This window comes from Brassica rapa, chromosome A07 (genome assembly GCF_000309985.2).
Source record: "Brassica rapa cultivar Chiifu-401-42 chromosome A07, CAAS_Brap_v3.01, whole genome shotgun sequence".
In the NCBI taxonomy this organism is placed as follows: Eukaryota; Viridiplantae; Streptophyta; class Magnoliopsida; order Brassicales; family Brassicaceae; genus Brassica; species Brassica rapa.
Window position 1 is genome coordinate 10,108,717 of NC_024801.2, and position 15,539 is coordinate 10,124,255.

A 15,539-nucleotide genomic window follows, 5' to 3' on the forward strand; every position below is an offset into this window, starting at 1 on the left:
AAACCCAAAGGTAACACTCAACCTGAACTAATAGTTATTGTTTTAAACCTAAAAGAAAATGAAGTTCTATGTTAGAGTTTGTTCAACTACAACTAGTTCTTGGTATTAAGCTTAAGCGTAACTGAATGTTAGTGTTTGTTCAACTAGAACTCGTTGTAGTTCTTGTTTTAAGGCTAAAAGAAACTGAACTAGAACTAAGCTAAAGCAAACCCTATAATTGTCTTTCAAAAACTTGCATTAATTATGTGTTGGTTGGCCGCTGTGATGAATGGTTGATTTGATTTCCTATAATTTCCTTTCAAAAAACTGAGTTGATGTGTAATGAATGCTCTGTGTGAATGTTGTTGTGTTATTAACTATAATGAATGTTTGGTAGTTAGATTTTGTTTAATTGTGTGAGCAAAAAGTAGTTTAAAAAGATAGCAAAACAATGTTCTCAAAACGCACAACAACTTAAAAACACCAACATAGAAACCAAAATGGATCCCTTTTACCAGAACTCTCCCGGGTTTGTTACCCTATTAGCTTCTCAGAACACTCAAACAATAGACTTAGAGTCCCCTGAGATTCCTAGGTTTAGTAGCCAGACCTCTGAAGATCCTAAACCCGTGGAAAGGAGGAAGTGGACAACGAAACAAGACACTATCCTCATCAGTGCTTGGTTGAATACCAGCAAGGATCCCATAGTGAGTAATGAGCAGAAGGCAGGAGCGTTTTGGAAGAGGATAGAAGAGTATTACAATTCGAGCCCTCAGCTAACTGGCTTACCCACTAGAGAGGCAAGTCAAGCAGCGGTGGGGAAGGTTGAATGAGCAGGTGTGCAAGTTTGTGGGTTGCTATGAGGCGGCAGTGAAGGAACAAGCTAGTGGCCAAAATGATAACGATGTCATGAAGGCTGCCCATGACATCTTCGAAAATGACTACCACGCAAAGTTCTGCCTTGAACATGCGTGGAGGGAGCTACGGTTTGATCAAAAATGGAGATCAAACTGTGGAAACAAAGATGGTGCAAAGGACAAAAGGAAGGAACCTGCGGAGGTGGTGCCTGACTTGGAAGAGGTTAGGCCTCCTGGTGTTAAGGCTTCCAAAGCAGCCAAACGCAAGAAGCATGGGAATGAAGCTGCGTATGATCAATTAGAGAGCATGCTAGTTGTGAAAGAGAACATATCCAAACACCGACTCCTTGAACGTCTCCTTGCCCGTAAAGAGACGCTATCTGAAATAGAAGTGTCTCTGATGAACAAACTCATAACCGAATTGCTTTGATCTTGTTAGTGCCGTAAATTTGTTTAGAACTTACGTATTGTTGTAACACTTAGTAGGTTGCTAGTTCTGGACATTGAAGTTAGTTGCTTGTATCCGCTTTGATCTTGTTAGTGCATTCTTTTGCTTTTACTACATAACTGTTGGTTTAACTTGCTTGTTCTGTCTTGTTGTGCAGGTCACAGGTGCTTGTCTGGCGCAGGAGTTTGACTCAACTCGAGCGTCTGTTTGTTTCACGGGTTGTCTGTTTGCTTCACGGGAATGTACTATGTCTGTTTGCTTCACGGGAAAGTGTAGAATTTTGTTGCTTTCTACACTTTGTTTTTTCATTCACGGGTTATGTAACTTGCTTCTCTGCACTCTATATAAACTATGTCTCTCTTTTCTTCTATCGATTATCTCTTAATCTACAATATTCTCCTTCCTTTCGCTCTTGTGGTATTGTCTTTGGAGTTGTATACAACTTTTATCACTTTTTTTTCCCAAAAACACTTAACCAACAATCCATCACTGAACACTCCTCAAACCTCCGTATAGAAAATAGTGATCAGCCACAACGCGCTGAACCTTTTTTTTTCCCAAAAACTTAGCCAGATTCCCAATTACTTAACTCAAAAAGTTATTCATTTCTCTAATCCCAAAAATACAATGTCTTCCTCGTCGTCTGATGGTGTTGATCAAAGATTAGACGAAGCTTTTGAAGAAATGTTTGACCAACAATTTGATCATGCATTCGAGTCAGTATTTGATGTTCAAGCTAAAAAACCGAAGAGACGAGCTTATATCGAAAGAGATCGGAAACAAGGTCACAATATACTTTGGAACGACTATTTCAGTGAAAATCCTACATACCCACCGCAAATGTTTAGGCGACGTTTTCGAATGAATAAGCCGTTGTTTCTTCGCATTGTTGATCGGCTAAATAATGATGTTCCATACTTTAAGCAACGAAGAAATGCTCACGGAAGGTACGGGCTCTCCGCACTTCAAAAGTGTACAGCGGCTATACGTATGCTGGCATATGGACAACCTGGAGATACGTATGACGAATATCTCCGACTTGGTGAGAGTACTGCACTTTTATGTTTAGAAAATTTCAATAACGGGATAATACAAATCTTTGGAGATGAGTATCTAAGGAGCCCTACACCGGAAGATCTTCAACAATTACTCGATGTTGGAGAGGTACGCGGGTTTCCAGGGATGATAGGCAGCATTGACTGTATGCATTGGGAGTGGAAAAACTGCCCAACGGCTTGGAGAGGACAGTACACACGTGGTTCAGCAAAGCCGACAATTGTCTTAGAGGCTGTGGCATCACATGATCTTTGGATATGGCACGCATTTTTCGGATTACCAGGTACACTCAACGATATTAATGTTCTTGATCGGTCACCAGTTTTTGATGACATTTTACAAGGTCGAGCTCCTAAAGTAAAATTCAAGGTCAACGGCCACAACTATCGTATCCCGTATTACCTTACCGACGGAATCTATCTGAAATGGTCAACATTTATCCAATCCATCCCACTTCCTCAAGGTCCTAAAGCAGAGCTATTTGCTGAACGTCAAGAATCCGTCAGAAAAGATGTCGAACGTGCTTTTGGAGTATTGCAAGCGAGGTTTGCAATAGTTAAAAACCCAGCTCGAATTTGGGACAAGGAAAAGATAGGTAGGATTATGAGAACTTGTGTCATACTGCACAATATGATAGTTGAGGACGAACGACACGGATACACTCTGTTTGATACATCTGACTTCGAAGCAGGAGAGTCAAGCAGAAGTTCCCAGGTTGATTTCTCGTACTCTACGGACACCCCATCCATTATCAGTAATATGCTTCCCATTCGCAATCAAATTCGAGATCAACAGATACATGATCGTTTGAAAGCTGATTTAGTCGAAAATATTTGGCTAAAGTTTGGTAATCGTAATGAATAATATTTGTATGTTCATGAATTCTCATTGTATTGAATAAAAACTTTTTTAAAAAAAATTACAAATTTTTTTTTTCCTAAGAACCCCGTCTTCAGGTTCACCAATGGAAGAGCAAAATAGATACAGGTTCATCACTATTCATGGTTCCACCAAAAATATATTAAAAAAATTCTATGAACCCCAAGTGGGAGTTTACTAATGGAGATGCTCTGAAGACAGTACGTGAAGACTCTCTCTCTCTCTCTCTCTCTCTCTCTCTCTCTCTCTCTCTCTCTCTCTCTCTCTCTCTCTCTCTCTCTCTCTCTCTCTTCTGCTTGGTCACCGAAAGGTAAAACTTTGGTGGCACACACGTATTGGTGCAAGTCATTCGCAGTACCACCATGAATGTTGAATCTGGAAGACTTTCTTATTTTTCGATTATGCAGGCTCGCAAGTTGGAATTTAAGTGGAGAAAAATCCTCTACCCAGTCTTTCATGGGGATTGCAAGGTGTTGGTTCACATCTTTTAGAGTTTTCGGATTGGATTGAAAAATGTACCGACAGGGTGTTGTGGCGGTTGATCCTGAGTAGCATTCCAATCTTGCGGGTATCAACTACTATGGGCTAATACTGAAATTTTCAGTTTAAGATAGCCCGATGATTCGACCAAAAAAAAAAAGAAAAAGATAGCCCGATGATGTAGGATCAGCTTTTTAATCTTGCAATTTGTGGTATATGAGGTTTAAGCAACGGTTCAATTTTCTATAGAGTGGATCTATTCTCTTTGTGGTTTATGAGTTCTTTAAGGATTGATCATGTAGTGTAGGTAGCCCTCGAGTGTTTCTGGCCAATACTCTATTACATCTTTGATTTTGTGGTTAATTTTTTTGTGGAAGTTATAATTTTGTATTCTTTTATTAGTTAATGAGAGTCGATGTTCAGCGAAAAATAAAAGTTTATAAAGAAGAAAGTAACCAAATCCCCTCGTGAAGATCTCACTCCAATCTTTTGGTTCCATGCAGTAAAGGTAAATAAACAACTTCGAATTTCGAATATAAGTTATTGTGTAATGAAAACAAAACTGATTAAAAGCTTTTATAATTTTATTACATTTGTAAATGACACTTTGTCACACGTGATTAAACACTTTGTCAAACATTTTCTTACATTTGTAAATGACAACTTCACATCTCTCTCTGTTAGAATTGATCTTTCGCCAATGGAAAAAATATTTGATCTTTCTGGGAACACTTCGTTTTCTCAATAAAAGACATTCTCTCTCTTTCTCCTCCCAACAACGATACTTTCTCTCTCTATAAGTAGAGACAATAATTCTGGAACCTCCTCTACATACACACAAGTATACAAAACAATCCACACATTCATTATATATAAACATTTACATTCACTATTCTTCTCACACCGAAAATAAAAACAAAAAAAACCCACCTGGTCCAAAAGCTCACAAACAAAATCTCAATCTCTTAGGGTTTTTCTCTTCTTCTTGCAAAGAATAGGTTTTTAGAAATTAAGTAATTTCTCATCTGGATCTTGTCTAACAAAAATGGTGAGAGAAGGTCAAGAGGAGGAGGAGGAGGAGGAGATGATAATGACGGTGGCGGCGACGACTAAACCTGCATGGCTTGAAGGATTAATTGCGGAAACTTTCTTCTCGAGCTGTGGGATCCATGAGAGTCGCCGTAAAAGCGAGAAGAACGTATTTTGCTTGCTCTGTTGTCTCAGTGTTTGTCCTCACTGCCTCCCTTCGCATCGATCCCATCCTCTTCTTCAGGTAACTAATCTGTAATGTACGAAAAATCATTTCATCAAGTTAACTGAGAAATATCACGAAATTTCAAGAATTGTAATTTTGGATTTTTTTTTTTTTTTTTGCAGTTTCTTATTGTCAAAAGATCTTGGTAATTTTCTTGGTATTTTTTTCTCAAAAAAATTAAAAAAATCGTGGTAACTTTCCCTGAAAATTCTCAATTTCATGGAAAACATATTACTTAATTTTGTTGCTGTGTGCAACTAATATTTTCTTGAATTCATGCACATATTTCTGTTTTAATTTTTCTCTCCAACATCTTTTCAGATTTTTTAATGCAAATTAGAGAGCTTTTGGAAACTGTACTATGGAGAACTTTTTTATTCAAATGGACCTTTCATTATCATAAACTTTTCCTTCGCCCCAAATATTTTTTTTTCCTTTTGTAATGTTCTTCTTAAAAGACACTTTAAATCACCTTCCTAAACTTTCTCTACATTTTTGAATTTTACTCAGACTGAATTTCATACATGTAACCCTTTAGATCATTTCTCTAGTTTTTTTTTTTTTTTTGTCACAAGATCATTTCTCTAGTTAAGTTAAAAATTGTAGAGCTTGAAAGCAAAATTCCAGATTGTAAACACTATGTCATGTATGTATACATATATCATTGATAGTAGTGGACTTGAATTGTCTATTGTTTAGATTTGGTTTGTTTCTATATATAGTATGTATCTTTTCTCATATTTTAGTTATTCTTTCTCTTTTCAAAATTTGCTTGGTTCCTCCAAATTTATTGTCTTCTCTCTGCTCAACTTCTCTTGAGCTGTTGCTTTCAAAAAACATCAAAGCTTTGACCAAATTTCTCTTCCTTCACTTCCATTTACTTCTTTCCAACAGTTTTTGTTTTTATTATTAAAACTATTAGTAATCTTTTTTCTACTATTCCCCAAAATGGTTATTGGTGCTAATCAGAAATCATGCCTCTCACTATAAGATGTAGGCAAGATTTAATCTATTCTCTGTAGTAGGAATGCTTCAGGGGAGTGAAGGATGAAGTTTTTTGAAGCAGTTACGAATGTTAACCAATTACTTAATATTCTATCTTTTTTTTTAGCAATATTAAGAGCATCTCCAATGGTGCATTAAAATGAGGGAAAACATCAAAAAATAAAGGAAATTCATTTCCAATGATACTTCATTTTGAGAAAAAAAAATGAGGATATGAATAGTATTCCCTCAAATTTGAGAGAACACTATTCACAACCTCATTTTGATGTCCAACTTTTTTTATTTACATAATGATCTTTTGCTTTTTAACAATCTTTATTTTATGTATAAACAAAACATTAACACTAAACATAACATTTATAACTTTATATCCAATATGTATAAACTGATTAAACTTCTTAAAATATAGTTACCAATAATTTTATAAATTATAATATGTAATTAAAAGAAAATAAGATAGAAAACACTTCTCTCTTCGAAATGTGTTGATTGATCATTTGTTGAAAAAAATATAGTGATAGTACTATTTAAGTAAAATTCTACTATTACTTTGTATGTTGTTATGTATTTTTATTAATGTAATAAATATTTGCTTTTTATAAGTTAAAGTTTGGTTAAATTGTAGAATTTAAAAATAAGTGAGTATAATCTAAAAATCTTATAAAATAAAAGGTGTTAGTTGCAATAAATAAAAAGTTGCAAAATAAATATATTAAGAATCGGGGAAGAAAATGAGGAGAACTATTGGAGCAAATCATAAACTCATTTTGAGGGAAAAAATTAGAGAAACCATTGGAGATGGTCTAATTGTTGAGAATCTCATAGATTGCTCATATGTATCAGTTAAAGCATTTTGGTTTATGAATTGGTAGGTGAGACGATACGTATACCACGATGTCGTTCGGCTGAGTGATCTTGAGAAGCTCATAGATTGCTCATATGTTCAGGTAATAACTTCTCATACAGAGCTTTCAATTTTATTTATATATTGTTGAAATTTTTGTTACTAATTGAGAAGTTTAATATTCAGCCATATACAATTAATGGAGCTAAAGTGATATTCATAAACCAAAGACCACAATCAAGAGCCAAGGTCTCATCAAATGTTTGCTTCACTTGTGATAGAATCCTTCAAGAACCATTCCACTTTTGTTCTCTCTCTTGCAAGGTAATTTCAGTTACATATTCTTTTTGGAATTTGGTGTACTTTGAATGTTTAAACCCTAAGAAAATTAAAAGTCATATTTATTGATTTCTAATAATAATAATATCTTCCTTAATGAAAAAAAACATGGAAATTTAGTTATGAGTTGCTGGCATAGTTGACCCATGAATGGCAAAGTGAGACCCATTAACTCATGAGATTCACTTGTTTATTGTTTTTATCCTAATAGAATTAACAATATAATATAATAAAATACTTGCTTCAACTTTTTGACTATGGCATAAAGTTGTTTTTTTTGTAAAACAGATCATTACTCTAAAGATAGTAGACAAAACTTTGGAAAACAGCTGTTTTTCCATCTTTATAGTAATCATGTTATATTTTTCCCTTGGATTATGTGTTACATTTGTTTAATTCTCATAAACACATATGTGAAAAGTACAAAGTGGGCACTTTCCTAGGTTATGAACTATCATGTTCAATAACACATATCTTACTATAAGACACAATTATGTTACCTAGCAAAGATTATAACTTTTTAAAATTTATATGTAGGTGGATTACTTAATTTATCAAGGAGATGATCTATCAAGCATTCTCTATAGAATCGATGAATCGGATTTCACGTTTGCAAGTTTGAGAATGGACGGACACGATCAGTTTGGAGAGATATCAACAATGGTGGACGATGCCGACGATATTATGGTAATCTCAGATCAATCGGAGCAAGGTAACAATAGTAATAAGAAAGAGAAAAAGAAAAAGAAGAAGAAAGAGAGCAATTACTTTCCCGGAATGGTTCTTTCACTTGGCAGCAGAAGAAAAGGTGCTCCTCATAGGGCTCCTTTCTCATAATTTAAAACAAGGAAGCCATAACAGAAAATTATAAGCATTCATATACGTGTCTCTGTGTATCATGTTTCTTTGATTAGGTATAATCCTATTTCATGAGCTGATCACCAAAATGTGTTGTCTTTTATGGGGTTGTTTATTTGTTTTCAGTTTTTGTGTTGATGTGAAATCAGTTCTCACGTTTATTTGTTGATAAATTATTAGCTTTTCATGAATAAAGGCTGTATATCATTTGGTACTTTGTAAGAGTATATATAATACTCAAGATTATTTATACATATTAAAAATTAAAATTTATTTTATTTATTATTTTTTGGTTTAATTTTTATTTAGTTTTAAGTTTTATAGTAAGTTTTTAGATAAAGTAGTTATATCATTTATATTTGTATATATTAATTTTCTAGCTTTAAGATCATTTACAATGTATTTCTCTATTTTTTCTTCTAAAATAGAAGAATTCTATAATAGAGATGGATTTGTTTCCAATGTATTTATCTATTTTTTTTTCTAAAAAACAATTCTTGATATATTATTTTCTAATTTTATAAATAGTACATTTTATTTGTGAAAATTGAAAACCAACTTAATTTAGTTTAACATTCATAAAATTATGATATTATTTATACTGAATATTTTTATAGAAACTATTATGTAAATAAAAAGTATGAATATATGTTTATATAAACAGTAAATTTTCACTAAAATATATTTACTTTAGTTATAATTGTTAAAGTAAAAAGCTATTGGATCATTTTATGAATAAAAAAATATGCCTCTATTATAAAGAAATGCTATTTTTTCCTTTAAATATAAAGGTGAAAATAGCAATCTCTATTTTAAAGGAAGAAATAAAGTAGTATTTGAGTGATTTTATCTCTAAATGTTATTATAGAAACAAATATATAGAGAGATTGAAGATGCTCTAAGTAAAATATATTTTTTCCGTTCCTAAAAGATATACTTTTTAATATTTTCACACGTATTAAGAAAATACATTAAAATACCATAATAAATGTATTGTTTTCTGTTATTTTTAATTTTTCAATAACTTTTAACCAATAATAATTCAATAAAATCAATTAATTTTTTTGAATTTTATAATTTTTTCATAGAAAACACAAAAAATACATATTTTTGAAACAAACGTTTTTTTTAGAAAGTCTATCATTAAGAAACGGAAGGAGTACTAATTAAAGTACAAAACATCACTTTTAAATTCTAAATTAATTTGAATATCATTTTTAAATATAGAAGAAACAAAAGTAATTTTAAAATGGAATATTGAAAGCGGACTCGTAGTTTGGGTAATTTTTATTGGGAGATGGAAGAAACGAAAACAAGTTTTCACTGACAGCTGAAAAGTAGCTGATGTGTCATGATTCATGAATGCCATTCCATTATATACACACGCAATAATACGGCGTATGATTATTATATTCATGCATACGTATTTACTCGTGATGTTTAATTTGATATCATACAGCAGCACCTTTTTTTATACCTTACCATTTTTTTTTTTGTAACACTTATACCTTACCATTTTTTTGTAACACTTATACCTTACCATTTATTCTTCTTTTTTGGTCAATCTACCTTTTTACCATCTACCGAGGCTTCAAATAAAAAAAAATGGATCACGCGTTACGAATCTAGCAGATCGAGTGGATTGAACGAAATAAGAGTAGATCAAGCGAATCTAGCGGTTCAAGTATATATCAAACCGATCTAAAGGATCAAAATTTTGTTTGAATAATGAAAGTGGATAAAAAGTGGTTCAAATCACTTTACAAATACGAAATAATTATTTTCATAATTAAAAAAAGTTAGTTTAAAATACTTTATAAATGAAAAATAATTTGAGTAAGTATAAATATTTTTCAAAATATAAAAAATAATAATTTAAACACATATGTAAATCTATTTTGAGCTTTAAAATTATATATATATATATATATATAACTATTTTTGCCTGATTGGTATATACATTTAAAAAATAGAAAATAGAAGATATAAATTACATAATCTATACTATTAAAGCAGGATCCTATTGTCATTTTTACCTTAGCCTGCCTTTTTTTTACTAACATTGTATGATTCATTAAGGACAATCAAGTAATATTAATAACACATTTATATTGGGTCATTTTTTTTGGATCCAGCCCACATTAGATCTCTCTTGGGCCATTTGGGCCGATCAAGAAATCAGATCCAATTCTCACATTTTTTTTTCTTTTGGGCTGTTGAATCCAAGTTCAAATAATTTTTTTTCAATTATTCTTAATCATTATTTTTTTCTTTTCTTAATATAGTTTAAGCATTCATAAAAAAATTGAATTTTTTCATTGAAAAGCATAAATCTTTATTAAAAGTATATAATTTTTTTATTAAAATATTAACCACATAATAAAATTAATTTATCAGAGTTATACCAACTTAATTCATTAAAGAAATAAAATTTAATTTTTTAAACATAAATAGTCATTTAAAATGAAATACGATAAATAAAGATAAAAAGTTTAAGTCTTTTATAAAATAAAACACAAATATATGAAAATATGACATTTACTAAATATTTTTCAATTGAAAAAAAAATAATAAATCTGCGCTTTTAAAGCGCGGATCAAAATCTAGTAACTATTATAGCTAGTGCACATAAAATAAAGGACATTATAGTTGAAATTTAGTTTTTAGTTAAATTTATAATTGAGTTTAAAATAACTAAAATATAATGCAAGAACCACTTGGAACACTCCATATAGCAAGTGTACTTCGATCCACCTGTGGTTCTTCATTTTTCTTCACAATAAATAATTACCTTACTGTTTATGGTCTCTCTTCCGTTAATCACAACTAGATAAACAATTTTGTTGAATGGAAGATTATGGTTTGGACCCTCCACTTGGTGTGAATATTTGGAGTGTAACTAGCGGATCAATCTTTTATTTATTTTTAATTAGTTTTATTTTCTTAAATATATTAATCACAATACATGAAACAATTCTAATAGTATATAATAGTACACTAGGAATATCACTTACATTTTATCTAGTGCATTTATGAATTATTATTTTTACTTTGAACTTAGAAGATATATTTGGATTGCTAATTTTTTACATAATTTAAATGGATATCCAAACTTAAATACATTATGCAAAAATCTGAACAAAAAATAAATTAAAATTTATAAATACCAAAATGGAATTTAGATTTCTAGCCTCCAATACCTGAAACCTTAATAGATCTGAATCAAATCCAAACAGATATCCAAATACCTATTATTTTACATTATATTTTATTCTCTTAACAATATATTTTTTATAAAAAAACTTATAAATATTTTAAAATTCATATGTTGATTAATATGAAATCACAAAACTATTATATTACTTTATCAAAAAAAATAATTATATTAACCATTCAAAATTAAGTATATTTAATATTAAAGCGCAAAATAATATATATATATATATATGTTTAACTTAATTCTCTATTACTTTTTGAATTTATTTTTTTAATTACTGCATTTATAAATTATTATTTTAAAATACTGTTACTTAAAAAAATGTAATATAAATAATTTCAGATTTGTACAATATTTTTAATGTATTTTGTACATTATTTTAGACTGTTTATATCCACTTTTTCCATTCAAACATACATTTTGGACCGCTAGATTCGCTCTGGTTCTGCTCGATCCGCTAGATCCGCAACGCTTGATCTGCTTTTCTCATTCGGAGCCTGAATTTTATTTTCTAAGACCATCTTTAATGGGCTTCTAAATTTTATTATATGTTTTATTCTAAAATAAAGTAATTCTATTATAGATCGATATTTGCTCCAATGATTAGCTCTATAATAGAGTTACTCTATAATAAAATAGAATATAGAAGAATATTTTTTTTTATGAAATTTCAAATTTATTGATCAATCATATGAAAAAATATATTTACAAAAGAATCAGGCTATATAGAATATACAATAGAAAATAAAGGGAGAAAATTCTATGGAAAAATCCATCTTTTAACTAGCTAGTAAGCTGAAACCATCTTTGCAAAAATCCAGCGTTTCGATGCTGCATACCATACTTTAGTGACACGATTATGTTTCTCGTCGACCTATCAATAACTTTTCGCATCTGGTCCGTGGACATCCATTTGCCCTGATGTCGCGTCGCATTTTTTCCCCTTCAAATGTGATAAATGACTGTTTGGAAGATCATTTTGATTAGGATAGAATCAAGTCGATTAAACTTGTTCTGCTGAATCGCATTAAGAGTAAGAGACCAGTCAAGATTCGTCCTATGGCCAAAAAGCCTGTCACCATACTTTCCCAAACTATGAAAAAGTAGGAACAAGCAAAGAAGAGATGATCTCTTGTTTCGTCCCACTCTCCACATAGTCCACTCTCCAAATTGTTTTTGTTTTACTCTATATTGGAGTAAAAAAACATCATTCCTCTATATTCTATTCTATTGTAGAGTAATTCTATTATAGAATTAACTATTAGAGCAAATCCAATTCTACGATAAAGTTATCTTATTTTAAAACGAAATATAGAAAAAAATATAGAGAACCATCGGAGATATCATAAGCAACCATTAAATTTATATGTTTGCTAACAAGAAACTAAATAACTATGAATCGTGATTTGTAGTTTCTTTTCGCCGAGGCCGAAATGTTAAGTACTGTATATGTTAGAGCATCCTCGTCCATAAAGCTCTTTTCAAGAGTTTTTCATTAGTTTATTACTTTATTTTGTTATTAAGATTAAATTTAATAAAAATTGAACCAATGAGAATCTGGAAAAAATTCAAATGGGCAGTTCAGAAATAGTTTAAATCTTTCAGGTGATTTTTTTTTCCTTTTATCTTGTTTTTCTATTTTTTTTTAATGGTAAAACTTTTGTGAACAAATTCCCCCTTAATGATGCCATTTGATTCTTTTATTTGTCTGCATTCTATTTATATATACATGTATATATGTGTATATATATATATATTATTTTAATTTTAAATTATTTAATTAAATTTTCTGTGACATTTGTCTAAAATTATCATACATAAACAATATGCAAATTTCAGTGTGGTGTGTGGATCGTGACACAACGATAACAATACAAATCAATATTTATAATTTATTTTAATTTATACAAAATAATATTTATAATTTACTAAATATTCTTTCCATTTCAAATCATACAAAATTAAGCTAAAACACGATAACTAAAAATTTCATTTATGATGAAAATGAATAAAAACATAAGTTACATAACTTGTCATATCATTTATAATAATGTAAAGCTTTGCATACAATTATTTAATATTTTTATACAAAATTTTAATAAAATAGCATTTGCTTCGCTATTAAAATTTGGCACACGTCGAAGCCAGCAAGTAACAAGTATCATCTGCGCAAGTGTTTGTTTTCTTAACATCACATGTGTTTCTATAAAAATATCTAAAGCAATACGTGCGCATATTACGGCATTTGGGATTTTCTGTATCGACCATTGATTTACTGGTTAGCCTTTGGCAGCTTTGTTGTTTCCATTAGGTTGTAGATGCAGAATCTACCAAAGAAACGCTACCATACATTGTAACTTCCGATTAACAAGAGTGTAACCGCGAACTAATATTATGGTATTGATCGGGCATCGCAGTTAATTTTATGGCAGTCGAAGCAATACGATTCAACCCTGATTTACTGTAATTTCAAATTTGGTTTCTAAGCTAGTTGGTGGTGATCTTTAAAAAGCTAGTTGGTGATATTTTTATGTTTTTGTTATTATTTTAATTAAAATGTGACTAGAATTTGATCCATGTATCCTCACGAGTATCTATTATATATATGAAATTAATGTTATGGTAGCACTAACATGCATCTGTATGGAAAATTCAAGATATAACTTATACGAAAAATATAAAATTTTATTATATAGTTAATATGATTGTTAAATTTATTTAATAATATAAAATTAAACCAAAAGATAGAATATACATAAATAATTATTGGAACTTTATGATTCAACATTAGTACGGTCATATAGATTATAATTTAGAAACATAATTCAGTGGAGCTTCAAATCGAACTTGCATAGTTCTTATTGGTTTTAAAATGAAGAATCATTTTTGTAAATTACTAGTTAAGTTTATGGTTACTTTAGTAAAAACTATAGTATATGTTAGATAAACTGACTCAATTTAATAAACAATTTAAAAGTTATTCTAATGATAACATATAGCATAGTTCACATGTCATTATGTTTTTCAATTAATATAAAAGATTGTGCCATACAAACTTACAGAAAAGAATAATAATAATAAATAAAAAAATAGTAGAATAAAATAGGTGCTTTCAGAGATTGATGAGGATAAAAGGCACATGGTCGGTCCATTTCTACGTATTAGGTTTCCATATTTGTTTTAAAAATAAGAAGGTTTCCATATTTACACTATCCAGCAGATTTGCATAAGAGCAACTTTATCCCAGAAACGTGGTTGGGTTTCTAATTTTTCTGATTTATAAAAAAAAAAAAATTAAAAACAAAACCAATTGTGGACCACCACGCATCATGGGGTCCACAAAACAGTACATCATACACCCAATATACGTTTTTTCTTCTGCAACAATTAAAGACGGTTTTGTCAAAAATCGTGGGTCTCCCAATATAAGAGACGCTCAGCATACTGCGATGCAGATGCTCTAAGGCCATTGGCGTACATAAAGTAGATGGCAAAATAGGCTTTCGACATGTTTCTCTCTGTGGACAATGTCTTCGATCCACTTCGTGTTCTCTCATGCAAATACAATGACTGTGTGATGACTATCTAAAGAAAAGATAAGTCTATTTATTCTTTCCACTTTATTTTTTTCACTGAAAAGGAAAAAAAAAACACTAGATTATAATAAATCTCTTCTCCAATATAATTCTCTCCTCTAAAATAATATTTAAACATATTATTTATGTTTTACTAATTTTTATTTATAAAAGTTAGTAATTAATCTCATTTATCAAAATTTTAACATAATATGATAAAAGTTATTTATAAAAGTTATAAACATATGTCTTTATGTTTATATTCAAATAACTTATAAATTCAAACTCAATGTTTTTGTTGTTTTACTACTACTTTAGTTCAAAATTATATTTGAACTTTTTCAGATTGGAAGCTATTTAAGTTTTTAGATTAACAGATTTTCATATCTGAAATTTAATCAAAATTATGCCAGTTTCAAAAAAAAAAATCAAAAGTATACTTATAAGTTAGGGTTTAGTAGACTACAACAAAATTAATGTACTAAATATAAATTTTACCAAAAAATTCTACTAAATTATGATTTAAGAGCACGTCTACTAACTATCAAACAGTCCTAACATCAAATCTCTTAGGTTAAAAAAGTTAGAACAATATTAAATTTATTCAAGAATTTTAACAAACACTTTAAGTGTATAAAAAAACTTATGATCTAGATGAGAGTGATCAAGACTAATCTAGCATTGGTAACTCTTTGCAAGCATAGAAATAAGTAGATTTAACAATAAAGACCTTAACTCTTCACTTAT

The 15,539-nt window shown here is 30.2% G+C and overlaps 3 protein-coding genes across 3 annotated transcripts; all 3 read left to right on the top strand.

Moving 5' to 3' along the window:
• The first annotated feature begins 479 nt into the window (after positions 1–479).
• LOC117126827 (glutathione S-transferase T3-like) lies at positions 480–1,266 on the top strand. Its single transcript, XM_033275954.1, has 2 exons — positions 480–779; positions 844–1,266. The coding sequence occupies exons 1-2, from the start codon at positions 480–482 to the stop codon at positions 1,264–1,266; spliced, it is 723 nt and encodes a 240-aa protein (XP_033131845.1).
• Positions 1,267–1,911: 645 nt separating this feature from the next.
• Positions 1,912–3,771, top strand: LOC103828896. Its single transcript, XM_009104535.2, has 3 exons — positions 1,912–3,054; positions 3,627–3,689; positions 3,745–3,771. Exons 1-3 carry the CDS (start codon positions 1,912–1,914, stop codon positions 3,769–3,771), a joined length of 1,233 nt encoding a protein of 410 aa, XP_009102783.2.
• A 922-nt stretch (positions 3,772–4,693) lies between these two features.
• LOC103828790 lies at positions 4,694–9,928 on the top strand. Its single transcript, XM_009104427.3, has 4 exons — positions 4,694–4,972; positions 6,832–6,906; positions 6,990–7,127; positions 7,680–9,928. Exons 1-4 carry the CDS (start codon positions 4,745–4,747, stop codon positions 7,977–7,979), a joined length of 741 nt encoding a protein of 246 aa, XP_009102675.2. The 5' UTR covers positions 4,694–4,744; the 3' UTR covers positions 7,980–9,928.
• Positions 9,929–15,539: the final 5,611 nt, after the last annotated feature.

What these genes read in the sequence shown, in the direction of transcription:
- LOC103828790 (XM_009104427.3), top strand. Translation starts at nt 4,745, where the DNA reads ATGGTGAGAGAAGGTCAAGAGGAGGAGGAGGAGGAGGAGATGATAATG. An exon ending in GATCCCATCCTCTTCTTCAG is followed by an intron (nt 4,973 to 6,831) that starts GTAACTAATCTG and finishes ATGAATTGGTAG; the next exon opens with GTGAGACGATACGTATACCA. An exon ending in TAGATTGCTCATATGTTCAG is followed by an intron (nt 6,907 to 6,989) that starts GTAATAACTTCT and finishes TTTAATATTCAG; the next exon opens with CCATATACAATTAATGGAGC.
- LOC117126827 (XM_033275954.1), top strand. Translation starts at nt 480, where the DNA reads ATGGATCCCTTTTACCAGAACTCTCCCGGGTTTGTTACCCTATTAGCT. An exon ending in CTGGCTTACCCACTAGAGAG is followed by an intron (nt 780 to 843) that starts GCAAGTCAAGCA and finishes GGTTGCTATGAG; the next exon opens with GCGGCAGTGAAGGAACAAGC.
- LOC103828896 (XM_009104535.2), top strand. Translation starts at nt 1,912, where the DNA reads ATGTCTTCCTCGTCGTCTGATGGTGTTGATCAAAGATTAGACGAAGCT. An exon ending in AGTCAAGCAGAAGTTCCCAG is followed by an intron (nt 3,055 to 3,626) that starts GTTGATTTCTCG and finishes TCGATTATGCAG; the next exon opens with GCTCGCAAGTTGGAATTTAA. An exon ending in TCTTTCATGGGGATTGCAAG is followed by an intron (nt 3,690 to 3,744) that starts GTGTTGGTTCAC and finishes ATGTACCGACAG; the next exon opens with GGTGTTGTGGCGGTTGATCC.